This window comes from Phoxinus phoxinus, assembly GCF_949152265.1.
Source record: "Phoxinus phoxinus genome assembly, chromosome: 21".
NCBI classification, from domain to species: domain Eukaryota; kingdom Metazoa; phylum Chordata; class Actinopteri; order Cypriniformes; family Leuciscidae; genus Phoxinus; species Phoxinus phoxinus.
In genome coordinates, this window is record NC_136896.1 from 13,447,005 (window position 1) to 13,463,805 (window position 16,801).

The 16,801-nt window shown below is 37.7% G+C and overlaps 1 protein-coding gene across 3 annotated transcripts in view; it reads right to left on the reverse strand.

Moving 5' to 3' along the window:
• The window catches only part of mta3 (metastasis associated 1 family, member 3), a gene marked incomplete at its 3' end in the record, with an annotated part of 31,634 nt that overhangs the window by 14,358 nt on the left and 475 nt on the right, over nt 1-16,801 (reverse strand). For all 3 annotated transcript variants that reach the window (XM_079594593.1, XM_079594592.1, XM_079594591.1), the window contains exons 2-10: nt 15,471-15,538; nt 14,142-14,235; nt 11,508-11,634; nt 8,655-8,718; nt 8,440-8,557; nt 5,680-5,782; nt 4,818-4,917; nt 4,538-4,726; nt 56-130 (exon numbers count right to left, since the gene is read on the reverse strand). In XM_079594593.1, coding sequence (XP_079450719.1) covers nt 56-130; nt 4,538-4,726; nt 4,818-4,917; nt 5,680-5,782; nt 8,440-8,557; nt 8,655-8,718; nt 11,508-11,634; nt 14,142-14,235; nt 15,471-15,538 — 938 coding nt within the window. The remainder of the gene's footprint in view (nt 1-55; nt 131-4,537; nt 4,727-4,817; nt 4,918-5,679; nt 5,783-8,439; nt 8,558-8,654; nt 8,719-11,507; nt 11,635-14,141; nt 14,236-15,470; nt 15,539-16,801) is intronic.

Sequence of the window (16,801 nt, forward strand, 5' to 3'; positions counted from 1 at the left end):
TTTCTTCTATTAAAAGAACAGCAAAAACTTTTTCAAGCATTTAAGCGCTGCTCACCTGCTGAACGTATCTGTCTGTGGTTTTCCACATGTAATAATACTCAATGATGCTGGTCAGTGACTTCCAAGGAAGCTGAAATAAAACAGGTCATTTGAAATGTCAGAAAGAAGGTGCCATTCTGAAGATACAGCTCATCTTAATTCGTTAAATAGGCGGAATTAATGGAATATTTAGTCTGAGCGTGGTATGTCTGGAATCACATGCAGACGCACATGATTATTCATGAGCACCTGCTGAGCGCAAGGAAACGTGCATGAAACGGTCGGAAAGAATTTAAGAAATCTTCATTTAAAGCTGGCCGAGCCCCCACTTTTGGCCCGCATCTATGCGAGGGTGAGCGGAGCATAAAAATGAACACAAAGGTGTTCCGTGCCGACAGCTGGTGTTATGAAGAACATTTAGATTAACGTCCTGAGGTGCTGCTATGTATTTTTAGTTGCTGGTTTCTCTGCCTTCCTTTTGGTTTTTGAACCCGGTAATGAAAAAGGATGAGAATCATTAGAGTAGAGTTCTTCTCTATGAATCCAGGTTCTTCTTAACTGTAATGCTTAAGTTGTGCTTTACAAAAATGAAATAAAAATAAACAATTAAAATATTTTTAACCAAATAAGATTAAAGATTAAAGACCAAATAAAAAATGTTTTCCTGAATTTACTCACCCCGATGTCAACCAAGATATCCATGTCTTTCTTTCTTCAGTCGAAAAGAAATTAAGGTTTTTGAGTCTTCAATGGCAACCAAATCTTCCAATGTTCAAAGAAGGTTCATATGTCCGTCTCAATGCAGCTTCAAATGCTCGACACAATCCCAGTCGAGAAATAAGGGTCTTATCCAGCGAAACGATCGTTATTTTCACACACACAAAAACAAAAAAATAAATACTTAACAACCACAATGCCCGTCGTGTACCATCTCTGTGATGCGCACGCATTGCGTCATCACGTTGGAAAGGTCACGCGTCATGTCATCTATCCAAGTTATTTGTCTGTGTATTTGTCTGTTTTCTCCTCCAACTTCAAAATCGTCCAACATCTTTGTTTTAATTAATTTTTATTATTATTATTATTATTATATATTTTCCCGTGACCTTTCCAACATGATGACGTAATCCATGAGATACATAAGCATCTCAGAGATGGTACAAGACGGGCATTTGTGTTTGAAAAGTATATATTTTTTTATTTTTTTATGACCGATCGTTTCGGCATTGAGACGGACATTTGAAACTTCTTTAAACATTGGGATAAATGGTTGCCATTGAAGTACATTCTGTGTAGGAAAATCCTGGAATATTTTCCTCAAAAACCTTAATTTTTTTTCGACTGAAGAAAGACAGACATGGATATCTTGGATGACATCGGGGTGAGTAAATTATCAGCAAAAAAATTGTTTTACTAATCCTTTAAGTTTTATAAAACAATGACATTACAAAGGTTTAATAAAAAAAAAGTAACAGGAAATTTAACTTTTTTATATACATTGTGAGACCATCACTGATAACTTTTTTTATTTTTAGTAAATTTAATTCTGTAAATGAGTTGATTACATGCATTTGGAGTGTTAAAAAGGTAACATCATTATAATAACTTATTACTACAGTTGGTAACACTTTACAATAAGGTTCATTAGTTAACAACATTAGTTAACATTAAGGAATAATGAACTGCACTTATACAGCATTTATTCATCTTTGTTAATGTTAATTTCAACATTTACTAATACTTTATTAAAATCTTGTTAACATGAGTTAATGCACTGTGAACTAACATGAACAAACAATGAACAGCTTTATTTATATTAACTAACATTAACAAAGATGAATAAATACTGTAACAAATGTATTGCTCATTGTTAGTTCATGTTAGTTAATACATTAATGTTTAATAAATTAACCTTATTGTAAAGTGTTACCCTACAGTTTAACACAATTTCATGAGTAACAATTATACAACAATTAGGCCGCTTGAACTTTAATGCCATGTACCCTGTGAAACTTCTAATCCACACGTACAGAATTAATGCAGAATCAGCCAGACAAGCTCGATTAGGTATTTGAACCCTGCAGGGGTGATGCTAAATGTTCAACATCATCCATTTCTATCTATAAATCACAGCACAAATCGATCACTATCAATGACTGCTTTAAGACAGAAAGGAAAAAGAGAAAACCTGACATTTAAACCACCCTACCAAGTCAATCTCTAATGGACTATTTGGTGTTTGTGAACCAGTAGTTCTTATTGTGTGCTACAAAGTGGCTCAGTAGAAGAGCAGTTGTTTTTCCATTCCATTTTGAGAAGTAAAGCCCCAGAGTAAAAATCCAATTTCTCAGTGCAATAGAAAACAGCTTTTCCTTGTGTTCACACCCCAATACAAAAGCTTTCACTCCATTCCCTATACAAATAAGTACTCTTGTCTCTGAATGAGCAGATCAAATGTTCTCGGTTAGGTCAAGAAGCAACACACTCCAAATCCAATCCTTTCAGCTGCTCCAATCTTCCCATCGCTTCAGCCGAACATCATGTCTTCACCTCATCTCTGCTGCAACTCCTCCATCCAATCATTTTAAGTGACATTTTTGCTTTTGCTCCTCTACACTGGATTTTTTTTTCAACAGCACTGCATACTGTATAACAACCCTGTTTAAACTGTTCTCCTTTTCCCCAGTGGTTCCCAAACTGGGGTACGCAAGCGAAATGCCGAGTTTTGCCGTTCATTTAATTCTACCCCTCCTTAAAATAACATTAAAAAAAAAATTTCCAACAGGCAAAATGCCATAAACAGTCAAATACAGCATACAATCAAATTACCTCAAGTTTGCAGTCAAAACTGACTGCATCCGCACAAGCAATGTGCATATGATAGGTTGCGTGCGGAGTATGCTGCCTTAGCAAATCGAGCTACGTTACTGCCGTTCTCGACTGTGTATAGAGATCGATTTATGACTCAAGCTTTCGTCGATTCAAAAACATAACCATGTGTGAGTTATTGTTTTTAAATGTTGATAATATATTATACAAGCAAGAACGCAATTTTTCCCAAATATCCACACGACTGCAAAAGTTACATTGATTTTATACAACAGGTCAACAAACAAAAGGGTAATATTAAGTGCTGTACATTTTAGACATTTTTTTTTCCATTATTTTGCAACAAAATAATAGTTCCAATGCAAGCCACAGCAGAACTGCAACACACAGCGGTGTTTCGTGAACGAATCTGTGGCTTTTGAATGAATTGTGAGGATCAATGATTAGTTAGCTAGAACAAACTCTAGAGCATTTTGCTAGATATATATACTCTGTATTACATATTCATTATATTTTTACTTAACCTGTTAGTGATGTCTTAATTATTTAATGCATGTTTGAATAAATCTGTTGTGAAAATAAGTTATTACAGTTTATTGTCGGTTTAATGTTTATATTTCACCAACAAACTGGAATTGTGTTATAAAAACGTTTATATAAAAACTGCCTTATGTGCAATTTAAATGTTTGTACAGCTCAGTTTTAGCTTATTTGAATGCTGATTATTAATAAGTTTGATTCATTGATTATTAATGTATAACTTATTTTCGGTTTTCGGCCAAGTGGATACTGAATTTTCGGTTTCGATGCATTCTTAATTAAAATATAAAACATTTATTTCAAATTGTAATAATATTTCACATAATTTTTATGTTTTGTATATCTGATCAAATAAATGCAGCCTTGGTGAGCATAAGAGACTTTTCAAAAACATTACTGTTACTGACCCCAAACTTTGCAACAGTTTGCACCAGGCGGCGCGAATGACGCGAATTGGGCAACGCGGTTGCCTCGAACGCTCGATATTCGCCTCAATCGTGTCTTCCGCGCAAGTTGAAAAATTTGAACTCGAGCGTAAAATTTGCATGACGTGTTGTCGCGCAAGCCAATCAGTTAACAGCTTATTGACAAGTCCGTGCACTGGGAACCTGTCATCCTCAAGTAGCGCTGGAAACGGTTGTCATTCAGGCACAGTTCCTGGACTAGATGGTGAAATTCACCGAGTTGTGTGTGTGCGCCTCTGGATGGTGCTGTGAACCCAGGCACCTCTGCATTTCAGAGTTCCACAACAGGTACAGGGCAGCAAGAGTAGCCTAATTATCTCCAACATGGTTGATGACAGGAAAAATGTCAGAAAGCAATGTTGTTGTTGATGTGCGTGAAGATGTGCAAGAAGACACTCCTAATCGCACGATGTATTTATTCGTGCGAGTGACGCTAAAAACAAGAAACATCCTGCGAGTAATCTAGAGCGAGTAACGTGATGCGAATATACGCTTTGCGTTTGGTGTGAACACACCATAAGTCAAAATTGTATAGAGCTTTTTTTTTTCAGTGCGTTTAAAATTTAACAAATCTTTTTTTTGGACAGATTCAGAATCATTTGAAAAATAAATGATGCATCAGTGAATGAATTCTTCCCCCACCGCAACTTTCTGTGCATACTCACAAAGTCTTGCCGGATATCGTTGAAGTCTTTGCCGTATTTCTCCAGCGCCTCCTCGAACAAGTTTGCTTCTGACGAGCTCCACTCTTCCATCTCATCCCGGCACAACACGGGCCCTCCTTGAGGAACGAGCACGCTCAGGGCGCTGGACAGGTCATAGCCGTGCCGATGCAGGGTGTCCATAGCATGGAACTTAAAGAGAACCAGATAGGGAGAGAATTAATCAGGCTTTACACATCTCCAGTGGATATACAGAGACAGATGGTGCTGATGGGATGGGTACCAGTGTGATGTCTCGTGAGGCTGCTGCGGCGCTCATGTGTAAGCTGGGCTGTCTGACGGAGCTGCTGCAGTCCAAAGCTCGAGCAAAAGTACCAACCGCTCTGCACATAGATCACCAGATTCATTATGCAAATTTGATAAAAAAAAATAAAAAAAGACACAGTTTCCAGTATCTTCTACAGCAGTGGTTCTCAACTGGCAGGTCACGACCCAAAAAACGGGTTGCATATAAAAACCGATCCAATTGTTTGGTGCAAATTTATCTGTAGGGCATCAATACAGATTTTATTCCAATTCACAAGCTCTCAATTCAATTTGTGTATATTTCAGTTATAGTATCAATTTTGCCTCCAAGAATCGATATTGGGATCAATCAAATGAAGAATGTGATAAATCCGACAATGAAATTCCTCCTCCCACTTTTTCTTTTAGCCCTATTAATTAAAGTTGCTTTGCAGAAACTCAAAAAGTTGGAATGTTTCGTCTCTTCCTGAAAAGCCATGAACAAAACAATACAAGGTTTAAAAAAAAATAAAAAAAAGTGACTCAATACATGGACGGACATGGTTTGCGTCGATCACAATGTGTTTTATGCAAATATTTACTGGTTTGAAACTGTTAAAATTCAAAAGACATTTAGAAACCAAACAAACTGCATAGACAAACCATTTTTTTTCTTTACATTTTCAAAACAAAATATAATTAATGTAATATTATTTAAATTAGAATTTTGTCCATATGTAAAATTTTCACCTTGAAGAAAAGCAGTTAAGAACCACTGTTTGAAAGGTCACTGATTCATTGTAATGCGTTGATTTATTAATATGGCATAGATCGAATGTAGAAAGCATCCAAAGACATACCGAGCAACCACAAGAAACTGGTCAATCTGTTTGTTGGTCAGTGGACACTCTGGGTCCCACATCTTCATCTCCATTTTAGACTGGTCTCTGTCATCAGGTTCTCCTAAAGAGAAATGTTCTTTCATCAGAGCTGGCTGTGTAAAACCAGTGGGTAAAATCTGCCATCGACAAATCTGTCAAGACAACCCAGGCAACTTGTTCCCGTGGCAACGATGGGAATTAACATGTAAATCAAACCTGCCGTTCGGTAATGAAGGAAGACGGCCTGCTTAGCAAGATCATGAAGAATGATGATGATGACAGGTATTATCATCATCAGCCCACCAGCCTGTCATTCGAATGAAGAGCAAGGCACTTAATCCTGCGTTGTGTAAATGCTGAACTAGGAATCGTTTTGGATGAGAGAGAAAAAAAAAAAAAAAAAAAAAAAAAAAAAGTACGCAAAACGGGAAGGTCAGATTCCATGGGTTCAGATCAAATCTCATTTCTTACAGTTTAACTATATCATTTAAAAAGTTGACGCTATGTATTAATCTAAAACTTAGACATCTAAATCTAGAGCTGAAAAGTGCTTCGCTCACACTGGCCTCTCATTGAAGATAATAGGAGCTGTCGACTGGACATGTTTTTAAGTTTGTGAGAGTGGAGCAGGGTCACAGACTTCCAGTTGGAGTCATAGTGGTCTCTCCACTATGGGATGTGGAGTCCACATTCATATGTGGACTGTGTACAGTCACAGACTGACAGAAGAGCAATTTCACACTTGACTGGTGAAACACGGCGATACTGTATATGTGAAGTTTTTCTTGCGATGCAGCGGTGCTCACGATCCAAACTCATTGTGACATTTTGACACTGCAAATAAGCAACACAACAACCCAACGAGACTACCATTTCCAGAGGGAACAAACAGCTCAAACACAAAATAATCCCCTCCCAGTCCCCAAACAAAAGCCGCTTTTCCACCGGTGGGCTGCACGTTTCAAAGAACGTTAAGGTACGGTTCCAGATATGTTCCACTTGAGCCTGGTATGGCACGGCACAATTACAAACCTTTCTCGGTCCGGGATTCTCAGTACGGTTGGCTAGTCACGCAAAACCGTGCTGGTAGAATGCGTGTAGTGACTTCGCCACTCATGACTGGTCATTAGTTTGTTGTCAGGCTACCAGTTTCTCTCCAGCTGGCTAGGCGTGTTATTTGAGCGACGTAAACACTAATTAATAATACAATTAAAAGTAATATCTGATCATCCTAAATAACGCAGTCACCATTTAAATCTCATATCGTCTATAAACTCTTGCGTTACCAAGGCAATGACTGACATATTTGTATTACATTCCAAAGAGCTTCGTTATCAGGCCCACAGTGGAACATGAAACCATATCCGGCAGGGCCAGATCGGCACGGTGAAGCAACGAGAACAGATTGGTCTGACGGTGGAAAAGCAGCAAAAGATACCTTCCAAAAAAAAACAAAAAAACTTTGAGTCTCAATGTAACTCATTCTGAAATCTAGTCTGGTTTAAAGGCCCAGATACACCAAACTGGCATTGAAGAACTAGCGGACTGTGGTTTTGCCTCAGATCAACTGTGTCCAGGTTAAAAAGTTGTGCTTGAACACACAAGGACTACAGAACAACAACATGTACATTTTGGCTTGTGTAAAAGGAAATAACCCTCCATATCAGCAGGGGGCTGGGAGCTAGGACTGCAAATATACAACGCAGCGTTTGCATTCCATTTTTTTGCACCAACCTCGCTCACCACAGATGGTTTTCGTAATATAGCTTTTTCAAATATGTCTGAAAATTGCAAACGGCACTTTCTTCTCGTGCATTGATTTGCTGAGCTGAACAGTTCAACCTTCTGAATCGACCAAAGAGCAACCGATGGGGATCTCTGTGGCTACACTGCGGAAAACACTGCAAAAACAATACACTCAACACGGTCCAACACGGTCACGTGTCTCAGCCTTAAGGACGCCTTCACACTTCACACAGTCTGATCTCACCCCTGTTCCCCTGCAGGATTTATTTTACTTTTAGGATGGATTGCTTTCATGGCAAAAATATTTTTTTCTTCCACGGAGCTGCATCTGCCATGGCATAGGTGTATTTTCACAACAATTGCATAATGTAAATAGGCTACTTAACATAGATAAAATGTTAAATCAAAATTCATTACTGGGCAGAACTGCAATGTGGCAAATCATTATGAATATTATTGTTGCTTTCTTCTCTTGATACTGTAATAATGATTATTAATCTTTTGGGGCTCAAGATTTTGCCCTTTTTTCAAAATTAATCAAAAGTGCCACTTATCAACAATAATACTGTGGTCAATAAAACAAAATGCATTTGAATCTTACTATGACAATGTGTATACAATTGTAATGAATTGTTCAAAAGTTAAAAAAAATTCCTGTTAATTTTCATTCATTTTTACATTTCACTTTAATCTCAACAGTCATAATAGATTTTGTTCCCTAGGCAGTTTCTTTCCCCTTATCTTGAATTTGGGGGGCATTTTTGTTTATTTTGGTGGCATTTTTGCCCCAAGCCTATCTTAATTTCCAACCCTGCCCTAGAACACCTTTTCAAACGGACACAGATACCCCACCAGCCAAACAAACCCAACTCTGATTGTTTACTTGTACTTGCTCTAGTTTGAGATTTATCACTGAGACAAAAACATTAAAGCTAATTAGCTAAATATTCATATTTAAAGAAACTAACATCTATGATTATAATATAAACTAACCTTCCTGTAGCATTTCTGGGACATCAGCCTGAAAGCGTGGACCAACACGAATCTCGCCCTTATCGGCCAATAGTGTCTTCTGTGTAGGGTCGTACACCAATGAGTAAAAAAATGTGTCCTGAGAAAGAGAGAGTGCGAAAGCAATAGTTAAACAATAATTCATTCAAATTAGACATCCAATCAATCAGATACAAAATAGCATTTAAAGACTTTACCTCTCTCTCAAGGTAGGAGAGCACAGCTTCTGTCTCGTTCAGGAGGGCCACACTGCACTTCCCCCTATTTTCACCACACCAGAAAGAAAAAAAGATAATAAATTATTAAAACATGCAGCCCAATGTGTTATGTTCTGCATCCAGCTGTCTCCACAGCTCTTCTAATCCACAGCACAGTAAAAGGGGGGACGAAGGGGGAGACACTAGGTGCAAGATTACAGAAGAATGTGTGAGTGTGCGATGGTGACATGAGCAAAGATGAAAAGGTGAGAAAAGAGCAGATTGGTGAGAGGACTATAATAAAATTCAGGAAATTAAAGGAGAAAGGGCAGAGAGAGGAAACAGATAAGAGACAGACACAGACAATGAGAAAGCGCTGAACGAAATCATTATGGAGCTATTGGACAGTGGAAAGCGGATGCTAATCTCTGTGCTACCACGAACACTGCCACGTCTACATCCAACCTGCACTGTTGGGGAAGCTATTTTAAATTAGCAGCTTGGGTAACTACAGTTTCGAAGGGATATTCCAAAAAGTAAAATGTTTACTTACCATCATTTCATTCCAAACCTGTATGACTCTCTTTTTGTTCACACAGTTTAAGTCAATGGTGACCAAAACTGTCTGCTTACCAACAGTTTTCTAAATATCTTTTGTTTTCCACAGAAAGTCAGTCATACAGGTTTGCAACGATATAAGTGTGCGTTATATATATAATATATATATATATATATATATATATATATATATATATATATATATATATATAAAACGGTTAGTTCCAATCCTTGATTCTGATTGGTCAATAGCTGTGTTTTATTCACGATAAAACACAGCTATGACCACTTCACCCAACTGTTCTGTGTATCACTACACAACCTATCACCTAGCAACCACTCTTAGCAACTTAAACATGTTTAATCTCATCGATATTGTTCATTGAAGCTATAGTAGAGTATTGTGAGAGATCGAGTAAGCGAGTGTACCTACAGTAGATATAGCATTTTCCTTCAGGTCAGTCCTATAACTTATATTCATAATAAAAAAAATCTGTTTTAATGTCCGCTGCGAAATCTTGTCCTTTTAACAGTTATGGGGTTTTCCAGAGCCCATAGTCATCTGTCAGTTGCGTCTTCCTTCTCCGTGATCACAAGTTTGAGTCCTTTCAATGTAAAGGCTTCTCTACTGACTGACTCAGTCATAAAGACAGTCTTTGCCGCGATCTATTGGCGAAATAATGTATGCAACTTCTATTGCTGTTAACGGTGAGGGACTATTTTTTCCAGCGGAAGGAAGGCTTTTAGTGATTTTACTTCATGAAAGTAGCATAGATACAAATTGTTCGGCTTTAATAGTTGTATTGTGTGGTAACCGTTTTATAAAAGCAATAAGGTACTCGAGGCAAGTGCTGTATCGTGAATAAGTATCTCCGCTTCGCGCCTAACAACGTCCTTTAGCCGTGACTTATTCACGATACAGCACAGCCTCTCGTACCTTATTGCTTATATATATATATATGCACACACCATGGTCTGTCTGAATGCTTTAAAAAAAACTGTAGCAGGTAGTTCCAATTAAATTTAATCACGTTCTACATTTATGCTCTGCTTTCTTTGACTCAAGCACACACACGTCACTCGCACACAAAGATCGGAGATCGTGCTGCTCAAACAGAAACAGGAGCAGATAAATTTCTTGCCAACGCTGACCCACGACTTTTAATAAATTATCTTCACTGCTCTCACTCTACATTATATTACTCAGGAAGGAGTTGGCAATGTCGCTGTTTTTGAAGTAATTAAACTTACAGCTTCAATGGTAGTAGAGACGCTGCACAGACACAGGTAATTCACACGGACATCTCTCTCGATAGGCTAATTCATTCAAATAAATGTTATAATTCAATCAAATAAATGCTTTATTTCTATGCCTGATTTAAAGCAGACAGAATGCTAGATCTAAATTGTGGTAACTGAAGAAAATAACCATCATTTTGTTTGCTTTTCATTTATTTATTTAAAAGGGAGCAATACACCACTACTTCTTGAACAAAGTAGCTCATTACAGAAAAAAGTTGTGTGTTTTGAAACAAGAGCTATTGGCACTTTGCCCTCAGAGTTGCGCCATTGATAGTGCCAATGTTAGAATGCTTGAACAAACCTACCGACAAATGGTATTTTCAACAAAAATTAATAAATGACAATAGCTAATTTCATATCAGTAACTCAAATTCAGCTGGTGGTGTATAATCATAATTTAGATTCACTCTTATGTACAAGTATTTAAGATGATGCTTGAATTTATTTTATTGGGCGACAGATTTTTTTTATAAAATTGAACTCAATCTTGACATGTCCAGTTCCTCACAAAATACATTATACCATGAAAAGGCCAGCTAGCCTTCTACAATGGCTGCTCAATATTTATGGATCACAGAAGCCAAAAGAAGAAAGAAAAAAACAAAGAAAGAAGAAAGGGAGTGACATTTCCTTTATTTGGAGGCCGATATCAATTTCAGTAAGCACAGCAGGCCTCTCCAAACCTCGGCACCACCACTAATGTTTCTCATAGGAGGCTACCCTTTGATTAGAAGCACTGCCACCCGGCTCCAGCCTGCTAATGCATTTATCACCTGAATCACAGCGGGTGCTACAAAAGCCCTGGGGTGCCATTGGCCAGTTAAAGAATGGATGCAGAACTGTGACTCACATCCTGGTGTGGGCTGGGGTTGTGCCGTGCAACATGGGGGCTGTTATCTTATCTCAACGGCCCCCTGAACATTTTAACTGAGGATTAAACGGCACGTTTTGGTCTATCATATATTTAGAAGCATTTGAACGTGTGGGGTTTACCTGATGTGTGTGGCAGGGAGGGATTCGTACTGCCGGGAAAGGAAAAGCTCTCTGTGGCGAAGCTGATGTTTCTGTTTTTCAGAGAGGTCTGGCTCTGAGGGGATTTCCTTCTCTTCTTCCAGGTCCTCTGTACAAATGGAATTAGAAATGGGCCAAAAGGCATGGTCACACATATAAATGAGTCAATCAAATATATTTTTATCAGCAACCGAATCAGCCGAATGCAATGTATGATTGAGGGGCCGTTTACACAACAGTTTTCACTTAAAAAAAAGAAAACTTTGTATGCATTTTGGTCATTCATTTACATGCCAATGGCGTTTTGGGGGGCCTGAAAAAACAACATTTTGAAAACAGGTTTCAAAGTGAACGTTTTTGATACCATTATCTTCTCCGTTTATTAAACTACAAAAACTCGAATTTGAGAAAACGGTGACGTCATGCGCATGCGTATTCCGTGTTCCGTAATACAATAGACGCCTGACAAGATTGACTGAACCCTTTGTCACAAAAGCCGGTATTTTCCACTGTCAAGGAAACACAAATTCATGTTTTACAGCAGAAACGACAAGACCCGAAAAGTCTGTTGTAGCAAATCAGTGCGCAGTATTCAGGTCAGGTGACAAGGCTGCTAGTCACTTTGAAAAGACGTGCTAGCTGAGAGGAGTTTCGTCAAAGCTGACTTAAGTGAACGAGGATGGATTTCAATGAACTTGGTATCTTCTTCGGGGCGTAAAATGAAAATAAAAGCTGAAACTTTTTCACGGAATCTTGCTAAAACTTGAGCACACTTGAATCTTGTTAGTGGTGAGGGAAAAGTTTTACAGGTGTCAGCTGAGGAGATTAACATTACAAAGATTAACCAAGTGTTTTATTATGCATTTAGTTATTATTACTTAATCAAAACAACCCAGAAAAAAAAAACATAATATATATACATGAACGGAGTAATCCGTTTTTGCAAATTAACTCTTGTGTTATAGAGTTCATTTGCAAAAACACATAACTCCCTTCTTGTTCATGTTTATATATCATGTTTTTTTGTTTGTTTGTTTTTTCTTGTAACTTGTAACAAACAACTTGTAAATGTCCCAATTGGGAGAGAATTTTCAAAGAGTTTAATTAAACTTTCATGTTATATATTTTTGGATGCATTTGTGAGTTAATAAACGTAACTGGTTGTGTACACTTGCCACATAATATCTAAATATCGATCAATCGATCGATATAGCCCTGAATCATAATCATATCGCAGAATTTTTTGAGGTATCGGCAAATATCGTATCGCAGAATCGATATCGTATCGTATCTTGATGAACTGTCCGATTTACACCCCTACTGGTCTGGCATGCATAATACAGCGCTTTTAGTCATTATATTCCATTCAAAGTGTATTGTATTCTGTATTCCATTCATTTTGACAACGTTGCCGGAAAAAAACCCTGAAGAAAAGCAAATGAAAAAAAAGTTTTCTGTTTTTAGTTTTTGAAAAAATTATGATATTAACAATGATAATTATTCATCATATTAAATATATGTGGTCACATGAGTGCATATATTGGTTATTTTATAATGACTTTAAACACACACACACACATACATATATATATATATATATATATTTATTTATTTATTTGGGGCTGCACAATTGACAAAAATCATAATTGTCACTTATTCCCTTCAAATTGCAATTAGCCTATCACAATTTACATTGAACGATGTTTTGAATAGCTTTTCTGTAGCATTAAGCCTCAAATGTCAAATATATATATAAAAAAAATTTAAAGAAACCAAACCAAAGTAAATATATGCATGGTAGTATAATGTTATATTAAAACTAAAAATAAAACAATGGGGGGAAATACCCTTAAGATAGGCTGTAGAAAGAAAAACCAACACATCTTAAGCACACATAAAAATGTAAGTGACCTTTTTTTTGCAAATTCAATTAATTGTGCAGCCCTAATATATATATATTCTCAAATCTGTTTTTAAAAGCAGTTTTATAATAGTAAACAATTGATTTTGGCATTTGCTGACAGAGTTAACCAACTGCAACTGGAGAGGAGGCCAGTGTTAACTAGACTGTTTTAGTGTAGAAATATACCTCTGCCATCTAATCAACAGTCCCCAAAAGAAACTAGGACACAGAAATTATTTAGGGCAGCTTTGTATACTTTACTGAAGAGCTACAATTTAGTTATATGAAAGTATGAGATGACTTGCTACTACTTATCATGCCTAGCAGGGTTCTTAGACAACATGCCCACGAATGCATTTCACTTATCCTTTTCCTACACTCTTTAATTTAGTCAGCATTGAAACACAGAGTCAAGCAAAACTGGTCCTATACCAGTTGATTAAGACAAATCTGTTGAGGGCCTCTGAAACATTACGAAATTAGGAAGCCCTGCTGCCCAATTGCTGGCATCTGGTCCTGGTACTCCAGTGATTACAGCTCCCCTGCTGACTTACACAGGCACCAGAGCACAGACGCAGACGCATACAAGAGCAATTTTAAATGACTTCTAATTATCATGCAAATGACCACTCATGCATGCCACGTCACAGACCACCCTTGGTTTCCCTGACGATACATTCGCATTGCCCTGGAAAACACTCATGTTCACTCACTTGCGTGCTTGTCAGCCAGCTGGATGAGGCTCTGTGAGATGTCCCTTCTCCTGTAGAAACAGACCACCTTTGCCTCCACATTGCCGCTAGCCGTCTGAAAGGGGAGACAAATAAGGTCATCGTGAGGAAACTTCATGCAGTATCTGGGGACACTGAACCTAATCACCTCCATTAATTAATACAGAAAAAGCTTAAACCTGAGGTTGGAGTCTATTACGTTTAATTAGCAGTGCAGTGTTGAATTTATAACACCAGCTGTGCCCGTGTCTGCACTCCTCTGAGGAGCAATCGAAAAAACGACAAGCAGCCCAGTTTTTAAAAAAAGGCATGTGACAATATACGCCTGATAAACAAGATTTAAATGAGATCCTGAGTAGTTTAACAAGATGAAGAGATACAATTCTAATTATTTATTGCTGTCAATCAATAAAAAAATTGAATACAATTAGTTGCATGATACGCATGTTAAATTAAATCAAAATAATTGAAATTAATAACATATCAATATTTACTGAGAAAATCCCCATATGAAGATAATCTCACTAAATGTTAAGATGACGCCTCTGAAATAAATAAAGTTCACCACACATCCATAAACTCATGTAATCGATAATATCCCTCAAAGCTTGTTTTCTCCTATTGTATAGGACTATCAATATCTATATGAGGTTGTGGGAGAAGGATCATGCGGACAGAGTGCATCTCAATGGCCACACAGGGTGATTATTTGTTTGGACGCTTGACAGACCTCGTGGCAAAGGCCAGAGCAGAACAACAACCTGCAAGCGAACTGAATTTGCCTGACAACTGAATCCTCTAATTTGACAAATATATCAAAATATGCGTCACGTCACCAGTAGATTTGATGACTGACCAATGAGAATACTGTGCAGTGGAGCATGCTGACAATGAAAGTATAATGAGATGATTTTGCATTGTGCATTATGGATTATGCAAAATTGGGGCTTCTTAAAAAAAATCCCTCAGCATTTAATATTTAAAGAGCTGAATCATCTTTGATCATAATACAGACATTGTACAGGTTATCCGGCGTCACCATACATCCAACTTCACTAAAGGGGCCCCTGGAAGCAGTCCGTTGCTTCACATACATCACACAGATAAAGTTTCTCAGCAAACAAGTGTTGGAGATAGTAAAAATGCAACAGACTGAAGGGAGAAGCGCACAGAAATGCAAGTAATTTGGCTCCGGGTGAAGTGGCTGAGCTTGTTGTGTCGATGTCGTGACAATGTTGCGTCGACACCCTGCCAGTACACCCAGCGTCCACCAACCCAGACTTCTCCCTCCCAGCCCTGAGGCCAATGTACCTTATTCAGTTCCTCTATTCGCCTGATGAGATAGGGGTTGCTTGAAGAATTCTCAAAGAAGACATAATCTGTAGAAGAAGATAAAAAGCACTGGATTACTTTGTTAGCAATATGAAAATCACACATCAGGCCTTGGATGAGAATTAAAAAGACACACTTTGAAATTCACATTACAAAAACAACTGGAAAACGTTGCATCTCATTCTTCTATTTAAAATGTCACACTACATACAACTCCATACTAAATATATGCTTTAACACCACACCACGTTTCCTGTAAGTGCACAGTCCATATAAATCAGGCTAGAAATACAGAAACTAAAAAAATGGGTGTAGCTAGGCTACATTTTAAAACAATATACTCTGGCCAGAATAGATACCATAGTTATCCATTTATTATATTAATATATAAGTATTATAATTCAAATAATACCTCTAAATGCTTGCTTTAATGGTATAAACGGTACATTTTATAATCTACTGCTTGCATTGCAAAGGGGTGTTAATAAAAGTATACTACAACATACAGAAAACTCTTACCAAATGGGATATGTAAAACAGTAATGATCTGTTTAGGTTTGGTATACACATAGAAAGCAATATGAGTGAAGAATCTGCAGTTGCATGGTCGTAAACAAACACTTCATTCATGCAAACAACCGAATTATGTTCATGGTCATTTGAGTCACATTCCGATACATGTATCTTCGGCATAACCGAGCACACAAGAAACGGGTTACATTAAACAATGCAATGTAATAATTTATCACACAGACTGTGCATTTGATTCATTGAAAGTATGCCCAAGCTGCACAATCTGTTACAATGGCACTGAATAAACGGCGCCATGAAACAATGTCAAATTCCGCGGCACTGACTATCATGTTGCTGGCTAATGCCACAAACAAACGACGCGGTGGTTTTATAGTAAAGACATGTTGATGATTAGATGCATGACAACAAATACACCTCACATTAGTGCATACATAATGTTTCAGCGAATAAGTGGCAGAAGCTCGATATGGTTTCTCTGTGGAAAGCCGAGTGAGGGGTTGCTGTTAAATGCTAGCTCGCGTTGCTACCTTGCATGCCGAATGAGGACCCGTAACTAATGGATACGTGCCAAAAAATGAGACAAATGATCACAAAGAAAAACATCGGCGTCAAAAATCGGCATGGCCAGGTCGCAAGCATATCTGGCCTTTATCTATGGACAAAACCAAGAGAAATGTGCTATATATGAGTGTTCCCATGTGCTTTACATATAGTAGTGATTATTTGTTTATGATGTGGCTAGCTAGCAACATAGCCTGCTTGCTAAAATGCTAGTG